Raw genomic sequence first — 25946 nt, 5'->3', positions numbered from 1 at the left:
TGCAAGGTTATATTGTTCCAATATGAACAAGGACAACTTGAGCTTAAGTGTACACTTTCTAGATATTCTAGGAAGACACCTACAGTGAACCACAGCCAATAAACATGCCAACAATATGACTTGCCCTGTTTGTACAACAAAGTGTACATATTATTATGTTAGTTTAAAAAAGGGCTACTTAATCAAATTTACATGCTGGTTAATAAAAAAATCCATTACCCCATTTTCCCAGCAAGCAAAAGACCTATAGCAAGGGAAAAGAAACATAGCAGAGATAATTGTGAAATATCTGGAAATATGGGAATGACTACGTAAACACAGAAACACATCTGAACTCAGACTGGTAACAGTTTTTAAGACAGGACTGTGCAAACTCAAGTAATTAGGTAGCTCACTAAATGTTTGGATTTATCAACACCTGGCTGCATGCCATCTTGCAATATCAAGGATAGCCTTTCTTACCTCCTTTTTTCCCTCTATCCCCAGGCCCAACTGTAGTAAAAAGCCTCTGACTCCCATTTTCTATATACCCTTCCTTATCCTGCCAGCAGCATGTTACACCTGATGTGAAAGCTGCACGTACGCTGATGGGTGGCTGCATGACAGCAACACATACTGACCGACCAGGCAGCATATCCTGCTCCCCCCTTGTAAGTAAGGTACACAAAGCACTACATACGTGCACTTTAGCTAGGCCTGACCAAAGGGAACCAAAAACTAACACAGACTATTCCGAGTGGGTTAAAAAACTCAGTAGAGCAGTAGGATAACAGAGTACACACTGCACTGTGAAGCCAACTCTGCTGGTACCAGTAGCCATCAGTACTGGTTTAAAGGTGGCATGATTGCATCCTAAATATATTCTCTGTTGTAGTCAGCAAAAACATATGATTCTCTGATTTTATTGTTTTCAGCTATGATTACAGTGTTATCTTTTAGAAGAGCTGGAAAAATACTCTTTCACATGACAATTTTAATCTCAAATACTTATTAAATTCCCAATTCCAATACTTCTTAGTAAAACATATTATCTGTTAAGATATCTCTCATCCTGCCTTAAATGTTCAGGTTTCAGACCTTTGGCAGTGCTGTTATTCCACCATGAAGTTTTAAAGGATATATCAAACCCAAATGTCTGTCAAAAAAGTCAAATAAACAGTTCTTCACATTCAACAGAAAAACACTTTTGTGCTATATTTATCATTTTATAAAAGCAACAAGGAAATTCACACATTGATTTTTTTCCCTCCGTTGGTAATTTTTGTGGTTAAATATGCATTACCCATAAAACTCATTTTGTGTCTGTTGGAAAAACACACATTTAGGTTCCACTTATTTTTCACTAGGAAAACACTATAAAATTCATAATAATAAATTATAAATTAGAAGGATTTCTACTGAACCTAGAAGAGTAAATTTAGACAGTAATACCTGAAACAACACCAATTCCATCTTCACAGTCATAATCAGAGACTTCACTGTCGCTGATTCTTTTGGACCCTGCCAAAAAAAAAAATTTAAAAAATCAGAAATGTAACATTTATCTTCCTGTAAGTTAAAACTATCCTCAGTCAATAATGCAGAGCATAAGGAAAATTACCAATGTTATATTATTGCAAATATTAGTGTACCGATTATTTTAATCTAAATATTCAATGTAATATATAATGAAATGTTGAAATACAGCTCCACAACATTGCTTTTATGAAATATTTTCATATACTTCTTATCTATATGTATTCATTCCACACAGAAAGTGGCATGACACTGTTCATCTTCCAAGTTTTCATATACAAGGCACCATCCCTCCCCAAAGTTTTTGAACACCAAAAAGATTAATGATAGCAATAATATTAAACGGATGTAATATTTTCTGTAGGGCACTGAGAAGCATTATAAGGAGAAGAGGCAGCGCCACACATATAGTGTGTCCTGAAAAGCAAAATATCTCTGTGATACTTTAGAGGAAAAAAGCTATTAATGTTCTACAAGAGTACACCTGTCAGAATAGCTAGAGCTTAGTTGGCAAAAGCAGATTCCACACCCACAATTAGAGAAAAAATGTAGGTCACGAAGGACAAAAATATATGTCAGTTTGTGTTTAGCTTAATTTTACTTCTGTCTTCTGTGGCATCTTTTAAAGAGCATTTGATCGCTGACATCAGAATTAAGCCTTGGCATGTGAATAATAATTATTCATTTATTTGTTTTACTTGTGAAAACCCTGTTCTTCAGCAAGATGGTGTATCTTATCTGTATCTAAAAATAGGTAACTAGTAGGTAGGAGATTTAATCTAATTGTCACCAAGCCTTCAATCATGTGTGAGATTTTTTTATTTCTACCACAGGATGATTTATTCTGAAAAACAAGCACAAAAATTACCAGTAAAAGCTAGGAGTAAACTTAAAGAAGCCCAGGACAAAGCAGGATTAATGTTGTATCTGAATGACTGGCACAGAAGGATCCCACCCCTCCCAACAGAAAACTGGGAGAACAAGTGCCAAGGGGATTTTTGACAAAAATAAAAAAAAAAAAATTCATTTTAAAGAAATTTTACAAATTATTTCAATCATACAAACTGCCGTCATCTGTCAGACTGTCTAACATCTGTCTACCCAGCAGGGGACAGTGGAAGGTCCTTCTTTAGCTGAGTGTGTTTACAAGGTCTGTATGGAAAAAAGTTTTCTCTGTTGTACCCTTCTAGCTTTCAGCAGGCAGGGGTCCTGGCAACTGAGACTTCTCCTAAGCCATCCTGTTTATCCTAAGTCATTACTCAACCCATTATCCACAAACTCATATATTTTCTTTTTGAGTCAGAGTATTCTCTTGGTCTCTATAACATGCTATGTAAGTTCTGCAGTTTAATTTTGCCTTGTGTGAAATAGATTTCTCTCTGTCTTCCTTTATTACACTACTTCAGACAATGTCCTCCAAGCTTCAGTATTCTGAGAAACATGAATCAGCATTCTGGTTTCTCTCGCAGCCATCTCTTTTTGAGCTGAAATATTATTTAGTTCCTTTGCATGTGCAAACCCTTCCATATTTCTGATTGTTCCTGCTGTATTTGTTTGTATATTTTCTATCTCTTCTGTGCCTGTTATGAGAATTCAGAAGTGATTGCAGCAATCAAGATGTGGGTGTATGAATTTATAAACTAGAGAGCAGACTACTTCTTTTCGGATAAAAATTGCTCTGTTAAAAATTATTCAACTACAAAATAGTATAAATGTGATATGCATTAATTCTTAGGAAACACAATATAGTCTGGCATTACGTTACGCAATTCCAGTAGAGCAATGTTAATTATTGTTATTTAGTTGCAGTGAATGCTGGGGTTTTTTCCTTCACAAAAAGGAAATTAAAATTAGTACAAGAAAAGCCATGCTTTGGTTTCCTATGCCCTGCAATTCTTACATGGTAGAATCATTAGTTCATTTATTCTAAAAGCTTAGAAATAGCCGTGCTAAAATGGGGAGGGGGGAAAGGTGTTGTTGATTTCAAAAAATAGTAAGTATTTTTCTAAAACAAGATATAGCAAACAAGTGATCACAATTAGCACTCGAGAAAACCTAGAAGATGAGGGAAAGAGTTAAGGAAGTTTTCAGCCTCTTAATGGACTTTCTGAGAACCAGGATTTCTAAAAGCAATTAAGTCTGACAAGGACAACATTCAATGTGATTAGTTTCATAATTATAGTATCACAGAGGACCAATGAAAATCTCCCTTGCTTCCCAAAGAAAGAGCATCCATTCCACCTGTGATGCTGTTCCTGCTGCCATTTTCAGCAGAGCCACTGGTGTGGTGATTAACATGCCAATGAGCAAGAAGGATTAGTCTCCATTCTCCTTAGCCACTAATTCAAAACGAGGCCATTAAACAAGGACAAAAATTGTGACCAAACACTAAGCAAGAGAGCCCTACTAGTCTGGCTGGAATTTGGCTGGGATCTAAAAGGCAGAAGCTCCCTAAGGGAGTTCACAGCAGCATGATTCTGGCCTCTGGTAACCCTGGTACTGATACCGCGGCTGCTGTGCAGAGATGCCAATAACATCGCTCAGGCTCTCTCAGAGTCAGAGGATTGTGGAATGGGAAGCAGGGGGCAATTGAACAGTTTGCTGATGGTCATCACATGGATGCTTGGAAAGGTTTCTATCATGAAAGACGTAAGAGGGCTGAATCAACTATGATTTGAATGAATGTCATTTACTCATCATCTAATTCATCCTTATGAATGAATCTAATTAATTACAACTGAAGTTGCTTTTTATTTATGTTTATATTTACAGCTAAGTACATCTGCTTTAAGATATTTTTAGAATCTTATATTCTGTATTCTGGAGAAAAGATTTGCATCTCTGAGGGTGAAAATAGCCAGCTGTTTTCACAGTGGGCTCTAGACTTCCCAGTTGCATAGCTAAAATGATATGCTGGAGTAGTCACAGGATACATCTGGCATAAAAGAGAGACTAAGAAGCTTCAACAGACCACAGAATCATAGAATCTTAGAATGGTTTGGGTTGGAAGGGACCTTAAAGATCATCCAGTTCCAGCCCCTCTGCCATGGGCAGGGACACCTCCCACTAGAGCAGGTTGCTCAAAGCCCCATCCAACCTGGCCTTAAACACTTCCAGGGATGGGGCATCCACAACTTCCCTGGGCAACCGGGTCCAGTGTCTCACCACCCTCACAGTAAAGAATTTCTTCCTAATATCTAACCTAAATTTCCTCTCTTACAGTTTAAAACTGTTACCCCTTGTCCTATCGCTATACTCCCTGATAAAGAATCCCTCTCCATCTTTTCTGTATGCCTCCTTTAGGTATTGGAAGGCTGCTATAAGGTCTCCCTGGAGCCTTCTCTTCTGCAGGCTGCACAGCCCCAGCTCTCTCAGCCTGTCTTCATATGAGAGGTGCTCCAGCCCTCTGATCATCTTTGTGGGCCTCTGCTGGACCCATTCCAACAGGTCCATGTCCTTCCTGGGCTGATACCACAGGTATAACAGGCAGGAGTCTCTTTTTGTCCCTTCAAACCTCATCCAGCTTTTCCAGAATCTCCGAATACCTCAACTCCAAATCACCTTCCAGGATCTAGAGACCCTTTTCTCTTTTTATATACAGCCCACTGTTTTCACTCCCATCCAAGCTGCAGGGAAGAGCTGGGGCATGGGGAAAGTGAACTGGCAAAGACTGAGACCTGCACTAAGAACGGGATTAGAGGAAAAGTAGAGTCAAGGAAAGAATCAGGTATCAGGACTTTCTCCAATTGCCTTTGCTCCTGCAAACAGGAGAGTGTCTTGTAATAGCTGACAACCCTTGAATAGAAAAACTTTTCCTCTAAGGTGAGATATGAAGCTTGTTCAGGTCAGGTCATCTATTCTATTTCCTCAAGCAGAGGCTACCTTAAGCCAAATATAATTACTAATAAATTTAAAAAATCTGAAAAATAATCATGTTTAAGGAATATTTCACATTTACTTATAAATGTAAATCTAAATGCTGGTTAAAAAGTCAGATGAAACTTAAACCAGAATTAACTACTTGGTTTTATTTTTGGAAATCAGTGTTTTCAGAAAGGTTTTCAGTGGTTCTCAGTGACAGGACAAGGGACAATGGGCACAAACTTGAACACAGGAAGGTCCATCTAAGCATGAGGAGGAACTTCTTTACTTTGAGGGTGGCAGAGCACTGGAACCGGCTGCCCAGAGAGGCGGTGGAGTCTCTGTTTCTGGAGATATTCAAAACCCGCCTGGACGCCATCCTGTGCAACCTGTACTAGGTGAACCTGCTTTGGCAGGGGGGTTGGACTAGATGATCTACAGTGGTCCCTTTCAACCCCTACCATTCTGTGATTCTGTGAAAGCATGTCAATTAAATATGTAATTTCAAGTACTGCCTGCAATATGTAACTGCTGCAAAGGAATCCGATTATATTTATTTAAGATGTCTTTCATTAATTTCAGAAATGGAACAGACTAGAAAGTGCATGGGTCAAAATTCTTTACTTAACTGAGTATTTGAAATACCAGTATAATTGCTGGCAGTTAAGTTTAATATTTCTTATAATATTTGAAAGAGTAATTTCATCTGCTATATATTTAGATATTAATTTTCTTTTTAACCTGTTGACAATGTAAATTTGAAGATTTAGGCTTCAGTCCCACCTTAGCCACGTCTTTTCAAAATACCACTTCATTATCTAATTTGAACCACTGACCATAAAACAGAGAAAGAACGATTCATAGTTTATCTGGGAAATGTGACAACGAAGCCTTTCACAAATTATTCCAAAGAAATATTGCTAATGAAACTGTTCTTTAGTATTTTAATGAATAACTTCAAGTGTTTCACAAATACATTATAAAATATGGTACTTATTTCAAGAGCTAGAAGATTAAATCCATTCTAACATAAATTCGAAATTCAGTAAAAAGTATGTAACACCCGGGACACCGGGTGCATCAAATAAATGCATTGGTGCCAATGGTTTGCATATAATTAACTTTTTCTTTGATGGATTTTATACATGAAGAATGGCATTAATTAAGTCTCACTGCCATTGCACTGAAATACAGCTTATTAACAAAAAATTCTTAGGGATATTATTACCATTTTGTCTGATAACTGGGTGGTAACAGATGGTAAATGCGGACTTTTGAATGCCTTACACCAGGAAAAATGGTTATTACAGTTACAGACTGAAGGCAAAATAGACCCCGTGCTGTATGATTAGCTAATGTAAGCCACACAAAAATTGCCTTAATTCATCAGCATAACACCAACCCCAGCGAAATCAAAAGATATATCCTCATTCACTTTAGGAGGTTTCGGTCAATAGCCTTAAACTATCAATAAAACTGTTTTCCAGGGACAGCTTACCTTGGGGACCACGGAGACCCATCAGAACCTGATAACCCTCAGCAGCCTCCTTCCCTACCACTGCTGTACAAGCTACGATCCCACAGCACGACAACTCTGCAAAAGCTTGCACACACTAGAACTGGAAGTCTACAGTTGCACTGTAGCTTTCACTGCAGGGGTGGGGAATAACCCCACCACCTAAAAAGCATTAGATCCATTATTTTCACTTTCCATTTAAGAAGTACTTTCTATTTAAATTTTTACTATTTTACCATTTTTGCTATTTACATTTTTACGTTCTACTGGGCAGAAAAAGAATTTAAAATATGGTGGTTTCTTAGTGTAAAAATCTTTCTATTTTTCATCTTCATGGCTAGGAATAATATGAAGAATGAAGTGAGGTGTTTTATTCCATTCTATGAATCAAATACTTTTTTTTTTTGTTAACTTTCCACAGGCTGCAGTGTTGCTGGCCATGGAAAGCTTTAATAATTTCTAAATAAAAATAATATAAAAATGATTGCAGAAATTTTAGAGAATCTTCTTTGGATGTTTCATGCCTGTCAGTGTTTAAAAGGCATTTGGACAATGCCCTTAATAACATGCTTTAACTTTTGGTCAGCCCTGAAGTGGTCAGGCAGTTGGACTAGATGATTGTTGCAGGTCCCTTCCAACTGAAATTATTCTATTCTATTCTATTCCTTTGACAGCATCACATTTCTCTCCATAACACTCTAAATAACTGGAACTCTTCTAAATGAATGAAACAACATGCAATCATAAATATTTTCTTGCAAGGTAACCTAAGCCTGTGGAGAGTTCTGTATGATCTTCTGACTTCTATATGACAACTGAAGTTGGCAGAGCTGTGCTCCACTTTATTATTAATATACAGGGGAAACAATGCAAGATATAATACCTTCTGTGCTTCATGTACTGACCATTGATATTTCTGACATAGGCCTCGAGAAGAACAACAGCACGTGAGGTTCAAAACTCTACTAAAGCCTATATGAGCAACGAATAAAGTTATCAGAACTGACTAGGACAGGGGATAGAATAAGAAATAAGGTGAGTCAGCTTAAATACAGAAGGAAGTGCCAGATTCATGGCTCAGGAATTCTCTGTTTTTCTTTGGGGAAAGAAAAAAAAAAAGAAAAAAGAAAGCAGACCAAGCTCCTGAGCTGGGAATCCTGCCTCTTACAATGCTGGAAGCTTTTACAAGGTTTTGTGGACTCCTTGGGGAACAAAGGGCAGTGAAGAATGCTCACGAGCTCCTTCCCTGAATCTCACAGAAGGCCTTCAGAACCACTTAAAGTAACTTAGCCTTGCCTGTAATCGTTGTGTGTTCAAAGCTGACGTATAAGCAACCCTAAAATCAGTCTCACGACAATTGTCTTAAGAATTTGCTTTCTCATATTCACACAGTCTGCGTCTGAAGGCTCTTAGTGTGAGCTAATTTCTCATGCAATCCTGCCGTCTCCATGCCAATCTGTCACTTCATCCTCCTGCACATAATAGTGTTTTTTTAAAGTTTTTGACCAATGTCATCTACATTGACAGAGGGGTATAAATACCAAGTTCAATTAAATTCCTACAGATCTTTGAAAATGGTTGCTGCATAGACAGAGATGCAAATTAGAACCCCTTAATGAAAAAGAAACATTATCAAGCTAAAATTTGTGGCTAATCCACACATGCACAAATCCACAGTCTCTTCCCATTTGAAGATATTGTAAAACATGAGAAGACTGTGGGATTATTTTAGGAGAGAATGGAATAGAAGAAACATGGGATACTAAAGATGGATGTAATGGAAACTGGGTTTTATTAATACTACTCTCAAGAAACATTCTGTGGGGTTTTCGTTTCTCTCCACCATGGTATTGGATCTATCTTCTTAACTATGTGTATTTCATTTTTTAAACATAACTTAAAGATAATTAGGTGGACCAATTCTTAAAGAGATTCCCATAACTAAAACTGAAGGAACTACAAAAAGTCCCATGTGAAATGCACTACATAATTTAAGCTTGTAAAACCAGTACATTATGAATTTATTTATATTTAATTAAGGCAAACTTCTCAGATATAGCAACTGGATTTGTAATTGGGGATTTAAATCAGTATGAAACTGTAAAAATATGTATCAGTGTAAATACTGATTTTGCCAGTACTTCACTTACTCCATGTCTGTATTCTAAAAATACACTAGTTCTCAAACAGCTGTAATACAACAGTGTTCCTTTTAATAAAGCTTAAGCAAAATAGCATTTTCCTAGTATAGTTAATAAAGCTCACTACAGTTTACCTAAAAAAGCTCTACCTAAAATAAGGGCAGGCAAAGCAAGTATAGTGTTACAATACTGCTTCAATATCAATACTGTGATGTTAAGAATAAAGAAAGCCAGCAAAAGACCTATGACTGAAAAGCAGACACGAAAAGCCAAGGAACATTTAAGCAATTTAGCATCTGCACAATAGGTAGCAAAAGCACACCAATAAAATATCAAATTAAATTCTGCATGTATATGGACGCAATAAGCTTTTCTGGCATGCTGAAAATTTACCTGAATTATATGAATATAAGCCTTTATCTGGAAAACAAATATTGAAATGAAGTAGTGTCAGGGAAAAATACATGAATCAATACATGTAACAGGGATGTTTAGAACCTTAAACTTCATTATAATTGCTGCTGGAGACTGAAGAATTTGATATCATAGGCCGCATTCCTTCAAAACAATAACACTCAAGCAGCTAGGAGAAATTAAACCACAAAAATGCCAGTAACTTCTGGACCAACATTTATACTCAGCAGTCACAGAGGATTAGTAGAGCTATTAAAGTAATTTCCAATTCCGAAATACAACTGCATATTTGCTATAAGATAGTGTTTAAATTTTTAAGGGCAAAATGTATATTCAACTAGGCATGTAATATGAGCTGCTACCCTTAAAGTTACTGTACATCGCTGTTGGCGGGGAATAACTTCCCCCTCAGCGGGAAGTTATTAGCAGAACTTCCTTGAGATGTAACTATGAATCCTACTTGAAATTTAACAGACTCAGAAGTGATGTTCCAGTCAATCTGCCTCTGGTTAGGACTTGATTCGGTAAATATGTACATACATGAATATATTATCTACATATAATTGTTACCAGTGAATTTAAGAGTCCTGATGTGAGCACAATGATTAAATAATTGCAATATCTGACTTATTGTTTGTGTTCCTTAAGTCTGGCTGGTTTACGTATTTTAGCTTTCCATACAACCATACCAGTTTTTCTAAACTTGACAATATGCAAACTTGACAGTATGCAAACATCTGGACAGTTATGGAAATGTGAATTGCTACTTTGTGTTTGCAGATTCTTTAAATGTGACTTTCATAAGGTAATACAAAGAAGCTAGGAAGTCAGAATAACATGAATAGTACCTTGCCATCTTAGCAAGATATTATGAATTATTATGATGATATTATTTCTTATAGTTGAACAGCTCACAGACACCATCTTCAATATTAAAGTGACAGTCCATGAGTAAATGATGCACCTCAGATGACAAGATATGACAGTGTTAGAAGAAAAATGAATTGTTAGCTGGTGCTGTTAAGAATTCACTGGATGACTAGGTACCTTCTGGTAAGTAACACTTTTTCTGGCATCCAGGTACTATTTTAATATGTAGACCATATCACTAAATAATTTACTACTTACAATTCCTATTTCTATATATTTTCAAATTGGGTTTCTTAATAAACATATTTAATTTTTATGGCCCAGCTCCAGAATTCCGTTAGGCTATTGTGCTGGTTTTGGCTTGGACAGTTAATTTTCTTCAAAGTGAAAAACTGGGGTTTTTTTCAGCATCATTTACAAATTTTTAGATACAAGTTTTACTATGTAACTTCTCTAATATTTTTATCCCTTGGTACTAATCTCTTCCAGTTATGGATTTCATTAAAAACTGACTCATCTTTGGCTAGAAAATCATGAAAAATGGAGTATGGGGAAGTTTTCTAGTTTACTCCAGCAACATCAGAAAGTCACCAAAGGTTCAAGTGTACCATCCAAAAAAGAAAAAAACTTAAAGAAAAAAAAAGCAATTGACAGAGTCTAGCAATTATTTATATAATTAAAAACGATGGACTTTCTGAATTTAACTTCTGAAAAAATCTGTAAAAGGGTAGAGCTTCTTGAAGAGCACAATAATATAAAAATACTGAGGTTATAATGGGAGTGAGGACTAAGGAACCCATGTTTGTTTCTGTATGGTTACAAACAGAAAGGAAAAAATCAGAATAGTATTAAACCCATCTGAAAATTTCATCAGAACCATCACACTGTTATATGATAGATTATTATGCTACTGTATGGACCTATATCTTTTAGAATCTTTTTAAAGGTCACCTGACTTGCTATTTATTGACTACCTAGCAAGGTTACTTTACCCTATCCACTAAGTTATTTCAACAAAGAACATTGCTTTTCTGACATCATTACATAACAGAAGAGTAGCTTAATAGTATGATTCTATCAAGTAACCAGGTCAACAATATTCTAAATAATCAAATTTCCTTAAACTGCTTAAAAACAGAATTTTAAGTATTTTTGTAGTTTAATTACAATTTAATAAAGTTTATTTTAAAATTTTCAAACAGCACAGAATTAATATCTTAAATAAGTTTCTTTTATTAGGAAGAAGAAAAATATTTTGATAGTTTAAGGCCTTTTCAGACACCCCTGTATCATGCTAAATACCTTTTAATTAAAGTATTTAATAAACCATAGATGTACGATAAATATAATAAATCATAGGTGTATAATAAATACAATACTGGTTTATATATTAATATACTATGAATAAATCATCAATGCATGCAAACAAAGAGAACATGCCCAAGGCCTGTGCTCCATAAAAGAAAGAGAAAAATTAAGGAAGAAGCATGAAACAGAAAAATAAGTGTTATTCTTGTTCTCTAGGGTAAACTTCTTATAATACATTCATCATTCACAGTCTATGTCACTGACCTTAAAATGCTCCATATTATAATTTGAAAAAAAGCCACTGATGCATGTTTCCATTAAGTACCACTCGCTTACCTTCTAGTGAATAGCTTTATTGTAATTCCCTAAGTAAGCTTCAGTGACGTTGATTTAAAATTATTGTACTAACTTACCGTATTCACAACAAACTAAAAGGAAATTGCTGAGACAGCAAGAAACTGATTCTGCAGTAAAATGAGACTCCACAGAGTTCCAAGGAAGTCAATAGCTTTCGCTGGAAGACTGAGGTTTGAAATGCAGGGGCTCAGATATCATAGTTTACAGTTTCAGATACATTGTAATTAATTATTATTAAACTTTAATGATTTTGGTAATACCAAGTGTATCTCTTAATGTTCTACAGTATAGACTTGAAAACTTTAATATTTAAATAACGGAAGAGAGGGCTTGAATTAACAGTTATAACATTCAACTCATCTTTGATTTTATGGTACAGCCACAGAACTTAAAAAAATCAAAAACCTCTCAGCAGCCAGCAATGACAAGTCCATCTAAAAGTGTTTTTAAAAAATAATAAACAATGTGTTCCTTTATTTGTGAGTTCAGTCTATCAGTTTGTTTTTTCTAGTTATATGTAATAATTTTTTGTGTGTTAAATTCTCAGCATTGCCTGAGAAAATATAGTCTGACGGGAAAATATACAAAGCTGACAAAAGAAGATGACGAAAACTTTTCATGTGATTCAAAACACTTTTGCATTATAGAATATTTTATTCCAGTTTGAATGAATAAATAAAATGTGGAAAAGCAATATTATATATAGGTTTTTTGTGCACTATATGCAGATCTTTTTGTAGAGCATAACTATACTCAATTTTTGTCCTCACAGTTTAAATTCTCATTACTGTAATTTTTTTCCCTCCATATTTTTTATATGCCTTAATAATCATGCAACTCAGTGAATGGAGTCATTGATTACTTTAATTACAAAAGTAATGAAAGTCAAATTCATTTTAAAAGAAGGCTACTTCAGTCTGTTTATAATTATTTTGATCCTGACTGATTTTTCTGGTATTCAGTTCTTGAAAAAATACAATGTCATCCACCATTTTGGACTTCTATATGTTGATTTCCAAACACTGTCATTTCTAAAGTCTCTTAGATGTTTTTTTAAGCAGTTTCTCTCACATAGATTTACTACTTTTCTCTTAGTAAGGATGCTCGAAATATAAAACTTCACTTTTCTTTTTCAAACCATATTGTGCACTCTCATGGCAATTAAAAGCCCTCCTTCCACTGCTGTACGTACCTATGCTGTAACTAGAGACCTGAAAATGTCTGTTTTTACTGTTATTTTCATATTTCTTCTCTTGTTTTGACATATAGCCATTATCTACACTGCACACCCACTCTCTGTGGTCTGCAGATCAATAATTCAGACAGCTTGGTTTTAAACCTGCAAAATCTGTCTTAGAAAAGTAGTGTCAGTTGCTTTGTAATCCTAAGCATTCTGGAAATACTTAAAATGCCTGAAGTAAAACAAAATCTGCTTCTAAAACAAATTCAGAGTCAATATAAAACTAAAAATAATCGTTGTTCTTCAAAATCCACAATAAATCAGTATTCTGGTACTAAACACTACCAGCTCTTACTGCACAAATGCACACATTACATAGACATAACTGTAAAAGATCGAATAAGAATGCCTCAGATCCAATTTGGTGTCTGTTATCTCTGTATTCTGGGCTACATGGAGAGGACATAATTTTTTATTTGCAATCCCATGGTATAAGCCCTGCTTGATTTCTGTATCAGTTCTCAATGAATGGTAATACTAACAATAACTTCCACCCCATTGATCCTAACAGCTTTGAACACAACATTCAAACCACATTCAAGTTTCAATGTAATCTGTAGTAAGCATCTTACCAAATGTGAGATTGAACAATAATACTGTAGCCAAACCAATGACAGGAATTCCCAAATCTTTTTAAAAATAATCCTTTCTGTTTACAATCTCTTTTCTGAGCCAATTAAAAAAGAACTTCATTTTGTCTGTAATTCTAGTTAATGCTGTCTGGAATTCTTAATGTATGACTGATTTTATGTCAAAAGTTAGAGGGAAATTAAGCCATTGTAAAAATTCACCTCAAAAGTTCAGCATGATAAGTAAAATAGACTTATGCATTACCTCACATTTCACATAAGGAAAAGCTTAAAATATACTCATTGGATAAAAACTAGTCTGTTTATGAAAATCTGAAATATAATTAGCTAAAAGACCTAGTAAGTCATAATCCTATGTTCCCATTTCTAAGTAGATGACTTTCAAAAAATACTGAAGGAAAACGCATGGTAATGATCTTTCCTCACTAGGAAGTTAACGGGTTGTATGGATCAGATGACTGGGCAAAAGAAGGAGGACAGTTGGCTTAGATCAGTCTGTACCACAACATAATGCCCACTCAAAAATATTGAGAGATAAATATATGTAGAAACTAAGTTACTGTCTCTGAAAGCTGGTTCCTGAAAAATGGCATATGAGACGCTATGGGAAGCTTGCACTTTGCTACTGGCTACCTGTAAATGTAAGAGTTCAGTCTTCAGGGCTGACAGTCTGCTCTTTGTCAGGAATGCTACAATTCAGTGATATTAAAAAGAGAATATAAGTAAGTGGTAAGTGTAGGTGGTTCTTTTAAACTACCTTCAGAGAATAACATTTAAGTATTATCTTCCAATATAGATGTATTTATAGCTACTTGGCAATCATGAAGATAAGAAAGATTAGATGTGTAGATGTGTATTTATACAAACAACAAACCACCTGGCAATTCAAAATATCTCTCTTGCTATTTCTCACGCTAACAATTTTGGGGGGCATGCAGTAAAGTACTTCATATCGTCCTCACTAAATCTATACACAAAGGCCTGACAGAAATTAACAAAAGGTGGGAGGACTGAATTGCTCGGATTTTGCAGATGCAGAAATTGAAATCAGCCTACTGTGTAACAGCACAGTAAGTGTTCTAAGGTAGACAAGCTTGCTAGACATGCCTTGTCTTTATTCTGGAGATTTTTTTCACGTTGTTTTAATGTGCCCCTGGATAACATCTTCTGTTTCATCATATAGAATTGTTATTGAAGGATACAAAAAGAGCGTCAGACACAGGAAACTAAGAAATTAAGTTTAACTTAATGTTCTTTTGAAACCTTCAAAACAAAGTAAAAGAAACAGACTTCTATATGTTAATAATATATTAGAAATATTTTATTTAGTGAATCCAACAGTCATAAGATGTGCTTTCTGCCCTTCACCTGCCCCTTGGAGGTCATCTGGTGCAACACCTGTTTCAGACTTGGCCAACTTGCATTGTATTGCTTACAGCCATGTCCAATTGAGTTTTGGATATCTCTAATAGGATATTCTAGCACTTCTCTGGACACCAAGAAATACTTTTATTTCCACGTCAGAGATGTGACATCAATTTAAAAAAAAAATATGTTTTTTTTTAATTGCTAAAGGGATTCTGCTACCATTGCAGAACTCTGACCAGATGCTAAGTTTCCATTTGGATGCCTTTCCAGTTCCCATAAAGGAGGGATTTTAATTTCAAGAGACCTTGTTCTGCACATGTAAAACTATCTGTTTAAACTTAAAATTATTTATGACACACAAGGATTCAAGAAGTGCATATATTCCCAGGACACTAGAGAAAATCCTTCTTTATCGGATGTCCATCTCAGTATGAATGCAAATAGCATAATTTATTGTTGGAGAATTTACATACTCCTACAATCACAGTGAATGTCTGACACTGCTTATTTGGCTGAAGTTTTTAGAAAGTCAAGTTGCCAATATATTGCTCTGGGGACAGTCAAGCTAAATCACCTTCATTGAAAAGTAGGACTTCTACACCAAATCTTAGTGTTCCACCAAACCAGAAGTTTTTATAAGTTCTTCCTTCTACGTTTCCAGACAGGCATATAAGATTGTTCATTTGAGCACATAATTTGTATTGGTGTTAGTAGTATTAAAAAAAAACATACTCTCTTTCGTATTTTGAGTCAGTATCATTGAACAGATCTTTAGTCAAGTATTACTACAATCTTTTCCAAAATAAAGCAGATACTGTCTTATTCATTTTTCATGGCAGTTTAACTGCACAGACAGGAATTACTATAAACAAACAGGATTTGTTTGCAGGACCGAGTATTTCCTGAAAACTGGAATTTCACTAACTTCACTTTCCTTCCAGTTGTAGGTAGTGACACTGGAAGAAGCAGATGGGCCCAGTCTACATGGTTCTGTGGCTGGTGTTGCCAACACGATTTTGTCTTTTTGATAAAGGGATGGCCTACTCAGTACCAGGCTTGCTGGCATCCGATGGGATTCACCTTTCTGAAAGGAGGAAGAGGGTCTTTGCTCACAAACTAGCGGGGCTCATTGACAGACCTTTAAACTAAGCTTGATAGGGGAGGGGGAAAATATCAGGCTTGCCCATGACAAGTTGTGGGATGAAACCCCAAGGTTAGTGGGACTGAGTGCTAGTGAGGGCCCTCAGCGTGTTTCTCTGAGACATGCTGGCTACACTGCAGCACACTTGAAGTCTTACAGAGATGGGCCAGGGTCTTCAGAGATAATAGGAAACACCAGTGAAATACCTCAAAGGAATTAAGGGGTGCTCCTCTAAGAAGGTGACACATCTGACAGCCCAGCTGAAGTGTCCCTACACCAATGCACGCAGCACGGGCAACAAACAGGAGGAGCTGGAAGCCACCATGCTGCTAGAAAGCTACGACATAGTTGTCATTACTGAAACCTGGTGGGAGAAATCCCATGATTGGATGTGGCTATTGATGTCTACAAGCTGTTCAGAAGGGACAGGTGAGACCCCACCTGTCACCATCCCTGGAGGTATTTAAAAGATGGGTAGATGTGGTGCTGAAGGACATGGTTTGGTGGCGGACTTGGCAGTGCTAAGTTAATGGTTGGACTCCATGATCTTAAAGGTCTTCTCCAACCTAAACGATTCTGTGATTCTATGGAAGAAAAATAATTTTAAAACTTTACTAAAACAACAGTAATGGTACGTGAGAAGACTGAAGAGGACTGAATGGAAATGGTCCTGCTTACCTGTTAACTATAATTTATTTCTTTCTTTTGTGGGTAAGTATAATCTCACAGTTTGAAGGCTATGCACTCTAACTCTCTGTTAATGTATCTGTCTCAGAATATTATGATATGGAGCATTTTAATCCTTCTCACGATCCAGTGCACAGACAACAAATACTGTCAAGTACTTGAAATACTTATATACATAGAATTATTTAATAGAGAATCCACATAGAATGTATGAAATATGCAAGCTTATTTGTGTGACTACACACGCATATGATTCTGTGAGCTTATGTGTGTAACATATTCACACACACACACAATGACTTAAAAAACACCAAAGAATTCTTAGAAATAGCTTTTAGTTTGTTGGGGGTTTGGGGTTTTTTTATATCAGCGTCAACTGATATTTCATGAAGTTAATTCAGTGAAGGATAGCTTTAAATCATTGACAGTACTGAGCAGTTAAACTAGAGAAGCAATGAAGTACTAAGAAAACAGATTTTCACCTTTACTGTCTTATTCTTATGTATCTATTTTTATTAGCATATTGTATATACTCTGTTTTCAAAACATCTACTGATAACGTCAAACTACTGTGAATCAAGTATACAAAACTCTACAAATAGAATTTTAAGAGCAACTCTATTTGTGAATGTAACCACGTAAAAGAGTATTAAACAAGGCAACAGGCCATGGTATTAATTTAGCAATATATGATGTTATATACAGGTCACTTTATTTTTAAGAAATATGAGCTAAAGAGAAAGGTACTGCACATTCACTTTTGGCTAAAAAATGAAATGATAAACACAATATAGAAGATAGGACTTAAAGATAAAAATAGTACATTGCAAAAGACTAAGATAATTTGCTCAAGCTCAGAATCTGAACTAGGTAGTCTTACAAGAAAAAACTGGTGTATTGCACAGTGTTCAGTATTACCATTTGTAGCATGTCAGACTCTCATCAATAATCATAAATGACCTAATTCATAACAGCTACAAACGAACATACAGATTCTGTCAGCTTCCCGTCTACAATAATTTAATACACTTTACACATTAACTATGCACAGTGTGTAAAATTAACAACCTACTTTGTAACCTCCGTGTGGGACTCTCGCCATGGAGTTGTCTGCGTGGCAAATATGGTGAGGGATGGGGAAGTGGCAATGAAGAGACATCATGCGTTTGAAGTTTGTACCAGTGAGGTTCATCATCTAGTAATGCTGTCTCTAACTCAATAAGAATCTAAAAAAGAAAAAATGGTTAAAAGTAGGAAAGCATTACATAACAGAATATCTTAAAATAGGTATGTTCATAAATCTCATTCTATTGTTCACTTATTGTTAAGGACTTTGTCTGAAGTTTTTATAAAAATCTAGCATTTAATATGAAAGTAGTACCCGTGCCTTTTAAAACACTAAATATATAAAAAATCTTTCACAAAACCTTTATTACCTTATGACAACCTTGACAGTATTCAAATATCTTGTAGCAACTTAGTCAGCAAGATTCCAACATTTTGGTAACATATAACTATGGGTAATAGGGATTTTAACAAACAATTCTAAAAGAAATTGAGAAACCATCAGTATTAGATGATAAGTTCAAGATCGCTATTTGTTTACTACTATGTTAAATAGGGACAAATAAAACAATTGTAAACAGTTTTGCTTTGTTATATTAAATATTGTTTTCAAAAACACTGTATCTAGACATGAATATGTGAGCAACTGTATTCTATAATAACTACCAATAATGTTATACCTCTCCTAAAAATTCACTTTCTTCCTCTCGAACTCGTGCTTGGTCCCAAAGAGTAATTTCTAGCATTCGTTCTCTAAACTCTCTCCGATGAACTGGAGAATAAATGAATGTCTGATTCCACTTAGGTTCCAATGTTTTCTTTACTGTTTTTGTTCTTCTTTTATTTTTATCACTGCAAAAAACAATTAAATATAAAAAAATGCTCAAAAGACCATTACTGTAATAAGTATATAATGGAAAGCAGGAAATCTTAAATCAGCACTACATTTTGTAGCATTATGGGCACTATAATCTATGTCAGGATTAGTCCTTTATGATAAAATAAAGTTCAGCACATACATTCAGGATAATTCATAACTTCATATTAAAAACTAAAGTTAGGTAATTTCCAGTTCATGTGCCAATTCCAGTTTTAAGAAGTTCCCTGGAAAACAGAAATGTTTAAATATGCATGTTTTGGAAATGGCATCTTCTAAAGCAAAATATACTTCTATAAAAGGGATTTCCATGAGGCACAGTCTGACAGTAGAACACGTATGCAGATAACATTGGGCATAGCAAAACTCTGCATTTCAGATAAACGAGCCAGCTGGTTCACTCAAGCTTCCAGTCCTACAGCAGCTGACTCTTAAACTGCAGAGCAGGAGGGAGCAGCTGGCCCACAGGAAGGAATGGTCAGGGAGCTGTGGGTAGTGTGGGGCCTTCTCTGCACCGTTTTCCTGACTAAGGGCTCCACAGCTGGGAAACCAGAAGCCCTGAGAATGAGTGACATGTCCTTTTCCAGCAACACTGGAAGGAACAGTGTTCTCAAAACAGCTCCTGAAATCCTTTGGGTCACCCCAAGGATCTGCCTAGGTTGAAGGTATGTTCAGGAGCCCAGTGAAGACTCCATGCAAAGCTACCATGGAACTCCCAGCTCTGGCTCCAGGGTGTTGTTGAAAGTAAAGTGTTTTGCAGAATATTTCTGCTTGAAAAAATTATTTTTTTCTGATGGAAACGACTTTTGCTGGAAAACACCCACACTCCTTCTACTGAGAATACTGTTAAGAGTTCTTGTAACTATGCTTAATTTTAAACCTGCTGATTGCTGCATAATGTAGCTGTGATATTAATTAATGTGGACTTTTTAATATGGCAATGCAGATACTGTCTGTTTGCTAATACTTGCAACTGTAATATAGTTATTGCATTTCTAAACTGCTACTTAGAAGCTGGATCAAATTATTAAATAACAAAATACTTTTAGACACATTGTTAAAACAAATAATGCAATTATTTCTATTATACTAAAGATTTGTTTACCCTTGAGAACTGAAATAAGTTATATTGGACAAGCTCTTCCAATGGAATTTGTTTAATCAAAGAAAGTTCAGTATCTTCATCTAATTTAATGCTTGACTTACTTTAGTGTATTTTACCTCTAGCACGTTTCCTTCAACTACACAAGAAACACATTGTTGCTTACTTAGTTTTTACTTCTAAGGAAAGGAAAATGAATTTGCACGTCAGAATAAAAAAAAAAACACAATTCAGTAAGACAAATTACTGATTCTTATATAAGTCAAAGAAAACATATATATTAACTAAAGAAAAAGTTCTGAATACTTCACATAAGTGGGAAACACCAGTACAGCATAATAAATTTTCATGTTAAGTAACTTTTTGTATATGTACACTTGAAAGTAATTGATTAAATATTTTTCTTGTATGTATTTTTAGTTATTACAACTTTCATTGTGAAGCATTCTGAACACAGACATTTTTGGTAGCTTTATTAATCTTGAAAAAAGCAGATAAGATCATTTAAGCAGACCTGATTCTCAGTTTAGCACAGCTTCAGCATCTCCAAAGACACTACGGCAATTTGGAAAAACTAAGAATCTAGTCCAACAATACAAGTATTGGTGAGCCCAAGACAATCCAAAAACTTTTGGCATCAATGACACAGCAAATTATGCAGTCACAGAAAATTTTCTTGTCAACATACGCTATACAATGAAAGTGGGAAAGCAGTATCTTCCAAAAAACTGAATAGCTTTAATTTCTGCTGAAGTCAGTTGGCACTGAAGACAGTTATCATCTTCCCAATTTAGATATTGGGAAAAGCAAAGGACGTAAAAATAAAAACTGTAAAGTTACATCCTATTCTATTGATTCAGCAATCCAATGACCAATCTTTTATATACTGAGTCAGGTTAAATCTCTGAATTACTTTGTTGATACACTACAAAATAAAGCTAAACATTTTCCCCTAGTGACACAATCTGAAGAAATATCAATTTAAAAAAAAAAATAAACTGAGGAGCACATTATCCCTACCACAGTTTAATTTTCCCTAAATGCATATATAATGACTGTCCGTATTAGTATCATTCCTGTGCTTTGGGGAAAGTTTTCAAGGTGCATGAGGGAAGCCTCAACTGAATCCCCTTCAGCCTTAACTCACCTATGCCGTGATATGAAATGTATGGGTTTCAGATGACAAAACTGGTGGACTGATTGCTCCAGAAATCTGTGAACCTAACTTTATAGCATTTTCATTGCACGAGACAAGAATAACTGTCATAGAAAATAAGGGCATTATAACAGATTAACAACATTCTTTGCAAATAACAGAACCCCATGCAATGACGTATGTTTACCTTTCCTTTTCTATTCAGTATTTAATAAAATATCCATTGAAAGTGAGTTTGTGTTTAGTGTTCAAAGACACAATGCTGTTACATAGTATGTTCAATACAGGAACTCCAAACTGTAAGATTTTTCTGTATATGTATGACGAGTAAACTCAGCTGTGTGTGCCATATGAGTATCAGATTAATTCTTACTTAAATGTTCTTTGTCTTCACCCTACCTTCTGTCTGGAAGAAAGTAAATTTTAACATAAGGATTCCTTGGCCTCCCATCTTCCCTTGAAGGAAGATCCTTTGCTCCCAATATTGTCACTATTAACTGATGACCAACCTTGTCATACCACAGTTTTATCTGCAATGAGAAAATATTAATTAGTGAAAACTCATTTCTACAACAAAGCATCATATTAATCCTTAAAATTAATTTTGCTCATAAGCTTCTATTTATATTGGTTACTTAAACAGAAAATACCATGTTCTACTTTGTATTTATAACAAAGCATAAAAATAAATTAATACTATAATAGCTTCAGTACATACCAGGAGTTACTCTTTTTTAAAAACCCTGTACAGTAAGTACATTATTTCATGCTAATTGTTTTTCACATGGTGGTCTGGTTAGGATTATTCTTTCTTGGCAGTGATACTGTATTACTTGCATTACTGAAGTATGGTATTCATATATATACATTTCTAAAGAGTTTATGCACAATGAATGAATGAATTTTTCATGTCCTGTTGTGCCGGAAAGACTATGGGATAAGACCATAAATACTTCAAATCTCTAAATGGTTTTCAAGATGCAGAGCCCTCCAGAAATTGTAAGACAGGGAGGCTCAGTAGTCCAACCCTCTTCACAGTCCAACTCAGCAACAACAAGGCAAAAACTGTAGAAATTACTCATCTGTAGAAATTATTATTAACCAGTCTTAGACTCGTTCTGCTATCCTTTTTTTACTACAGGCATTAGAAGATGCTATTTACCTATTCCAGTTTGAATACTAGAGCTGCAGATACATTATTCAAGGAGAAGATATACCTACTTTAGAGCACTCACTGTGGATGGGGGAAATGTTGCAGTTAGGACAAAACAAAGCTTTCCAAATAGCCAGGGTGTAATACCATGGTGGTACCACTGCGGTATCATTAACTGCAGCTGAGAGAGGAGACTCTCTTCAAAGGAAGTTTGCCTGAGACAGAGGACAAGCTAAAACATTCAAAGGAAACATTGACCCTGCCTGAAACTAAGGGGATCAAAGAGGATAATGTCCAAATCCACATCTAACCAAGCAGTGCACCTTTAGGCATGAATATACCCTAGCTAACATAAACATAGTCAGGGGAAAGTATGCTTTCTGTGGAGCCCCATCTTGCATCATTTCGGAGACAAGGTCTCCATCTGCTGTCATAGCTCCTCTTCTTCAGCATATCAGTCACTTAAAGAAAGGTCTTGATGCAATTTTCAAGACTTTTTACCCACCAACTAGAGGCTGAATTAGCCTTCTGCCATTCCTAACGTTTCAGTAAGTGAGATTACACTAAGACACACCAACTCATTTGATGGTGGCAGTGCACTTCTTCCTTCTCCATTACTTTGCAACATCTTGCAACTCCCATAACCACCAACCAGTAATGTTTGAACTTATATTAAAAAGGGGAAGATACTTGTCCTCTATTATTGTGCTGTTAGCCCTACCACTGACTTTATAGGTTTCTGCTACCAACAGTAGCTCTGTGGTTACTAAAGCAGAAAACTGTGTGAGGGAAATTATGCTTATTCAAGAGACTTCTAGATGCTGTTCCTACATTCCTGCAAAGCAAGCGCCTTAGTATTTTTTCTGAACAGAATTATCTGGACTATTAGGTATCTTCATCCAGATACAGATCACAAGTAGAAAGCTTTGCACTAACTTTACGAATCCAAAGCAAAGCTTTAATGACCTCTGAAGTGCAAGTCAACTTAAATGTTCTCTGACACTAAATGTATCCACCCGCAGGCTTACTTGTGAGTCCTTGAGCAAAGGACATACTTGATTGGTCCCACACCCTGAGGGGAGTAGCCATGAATACAATCTTCTTCATCTGCTTTTTTGGGAAAAATTATCCTTGCTTAAGCAGAATGCAATGTATTTGTGATCCAGCCACTATCACAAACTGTGACTGAGTGAAGGTGAGATAATCCAGACACGGGCACCAAAAATACAACCAGAACTGCGCATTCATATTCAAGTTAAATATTTCTTCGCTATATTTGTTTCAGACTGGATTTTTGCAGGAAAACTTCAGCCAAGATGTTTGGAGAATGACTCTAAGCAGAAAGTTAAACTGCCTGACACCATTTCTTTGAGATGCCCTAGCATCTGTGTTTTGGGACAAGAACTTGAAATTGCATTGACTTATACCTTCTACTTTTTTCTTGATGCTCTAAAAATAAATTGGAAAAACTTCTACATAATGGGCATATTTTCCCTACAATTCCCTGCTGTTTGGCTTGTTACAGGAAAGGTCAGGAGGCAGAACTGTGACCAGGCGGCTCTCTCTTTTCTGTCTTCACACTGCTAGCACTCCAATATACAGTACAGGAACTTGTAACCCAAGAAGTCATTTGACTTGGACGCAAAGAGAAGAAAGGAAAAAACGAGGAGTGAGAGAACAGACAAAGAACCCCATGGAGGGGAAGACAGGACTACTTTCTCGTGGGGTCAGAAGAAGGAAGAAGGAACAAATCAGAAACTGCTTTAGAATTACTGGGAAAGTAAAGGATACAGGATGCTCCATGGTGAAACACAGGAAGAATGGAGCCACTAATGTCAGGGATCATAGAAGAACAGAGTGGCAAAACCAGACTGAATGAGAGAAATGGAATGAACTGAAAAAAGAACCAGCCATTCTGTAACTGGCACAAAATGTGTTGCACAGAGAGACTGGGATGAAAGAAAATCTGAAAAGAAGTCAAGGCAGGAAATTGGAAAGGAAAGTGAGAAACAAGGAATTAGACTAGCATACTGAACACGGAAAATGAGTTTGGGAATAGGACTGATCTAATTCTGACTCTCCTGTGCATTAAGTATTATGACAATATTCAGATGGTATGGTATTTTCCTACAAGAACCTTGTCTTTTCTATTCACAAGGAAAGCACTGCCGTTTAAGACAGCCACGTACAGTCCAAGAGGACTGGATTCCATCCCTTCCTCTTTCCCAGAGCTCTTGTGTACTGAGGGTGGAGCCCTTAAAACATTTCAAGAAGTATTCACAAATTGCCTGTTCTTCATTGTCTGGAAGCCTGGCATGAGACCCTGGAGCCTGATTTGTAGTGCAAAGGAAAGTGTTGGAATTGAAGTCTGAGGTGTGTATTACACCTGGACAGAACCTGGTTGTCTCAGACTCTGATCATAGTTTTTCAGTTCTTAACCAATAAATGCAGTACAATCCTACCACACCTCATAGAATATTATATATATTTTATGTAGTGAAATAAACATGCAATAGCATATGTGTAACAGAAAAGCTGATGAGGAAATTATTCTTTTGTTTTATAGCTTTGTTGAGTAGTATGCAGAGAAGATTCCTAACACCAAAAAGTGAAAAACTTTTAATTATTCAATCCACAGGGTGAAAGCCCCACAGGAATGTACAGGTATGATGCTCAGCACTGAAAGACTTCAGCAGCTAACTAACTGAGCAGACTTTACAAACCTCCAATTCAGCAGTTTTTAACACATGCAGGAATGGCACTTTTAAAAGCTTAGAACATCTAAAAAACTGCAACAATACAATCCTGATCTAAATGAAGGGAAGACTAAAATTACTACACATAAAATACACCATAGAAAAACCACGCTGGCTGATGCTTATGTGCAGATTAACACCTGTAAAAAACTTCTTGAATAGGACTTTGTCAATCTAGATAATTTAGGAAATAGGCACCGAAAATTCACTTAGAGAGTTGGATAACCTGAATGCTTTCTAAAGATCTTTCCACTTGGTGTTGAAGTCCTGGAAACTTAATTGTCATACACACCATCATAATACTTCCCTTCCCTAGGCTCCTTCCCTAGGCACCTAATTCTTGACTAAACTTCCATTGTAACCTACATTCAGGCAAACAGGCATCTAAACTCAATGCATCCTGAAATTGTGAGATGGTCTGTCATCCACAGAGTGGTGCATCTGCTGCACGCCTTGAGACAGGCCTCCAGGTAAGAATACTTGCCATGCAGAGTGCAAGTAACAAGAACTCTTCAGCAGTCAGGTGATGAAGGTAGTCATCAGAAGGAAGAAGAGATGAGGGTCTGGTTCCAGCTTCATAGGATTCTTTCTAGATTTTTACCAATAGTGGTCTAATACAAGATCAATACACATTCTGGGTAACAGGTCTGGAATCTGCTACACTAAAATTAAGCTTTCTTTGCTATCACCACACACTTATATTCCCAGCCACACAATATCTCAGCTTCAGATGAGACTTTATACTCCAGAGAAGAAAAGAACTTTTAAAGGCACTTTAAATAAAGGCACTTTTCTGAGAGACAGGTTCAATCTCTTCAGTCTAAACAGG

General features: G+C 36.0%; 1 protein-coding gene across 40 annotated transcripts in view; it reads right to left on the bottom strand.

Annotated features, from left to right (window-relative positions):
- Window positions 1–25946, bottom strand: part of RIMS2 (regulating synaptic membrane exocytosis 2) — a 471979-nt gene that overhangs the window by 177498 nt on the left and 268535 nt on the right. For 36 of the 40 annotated variants that reach the window (XM_074145864.1, XM_074145875.1, XM_074145871.1 and 33 more), the window contains 4 exons: window positions 21608–21738; window positions 18754–18925; window positions 18081–18234; window positions 1432–1500 (listed from right to left, as the gene is read on the bottom strand). In XM_074145864.1, the coding sequence (XP_074001965.1) occupies window positions 1432–1500; window positions 18081–18234; window positions 18754–18925; window positions 21608–21738 (526 nt within the window). Of the gene's footprint in view, window positions 1–1431; window positions 1501–9426; window positions 9454–18080; window positions 18235–18753; window positions 18926–21607; window positions 21739–25946 lie in introns of all 40 variants that reach the window. The other 4 variants (XM_074145858.1, XM_074145859.1, XM_074145860.1 and 1 more) reach the window with 1 other exon arrangement.

The sequence above is a fragment of the Numenius arquata genome, chromosome 3 (genome assembly GCF_964106895.1).
Source record: "Numenius arquata chromosome 3, bNumArq3.hap1.1, whole genome shotgun sequence".
Taxonomy (NCBI): domain Eukaryota; kingdom Metazoa; phylum Chordata; class Aves; order Charadriiformes; family Scolopacidae; genus Numenius; species Numenius arquata.
Note: the sequence above shows the minus strand (reverse complement) of the source record. Positions and strands in the feature narration are given on the sequence as shown.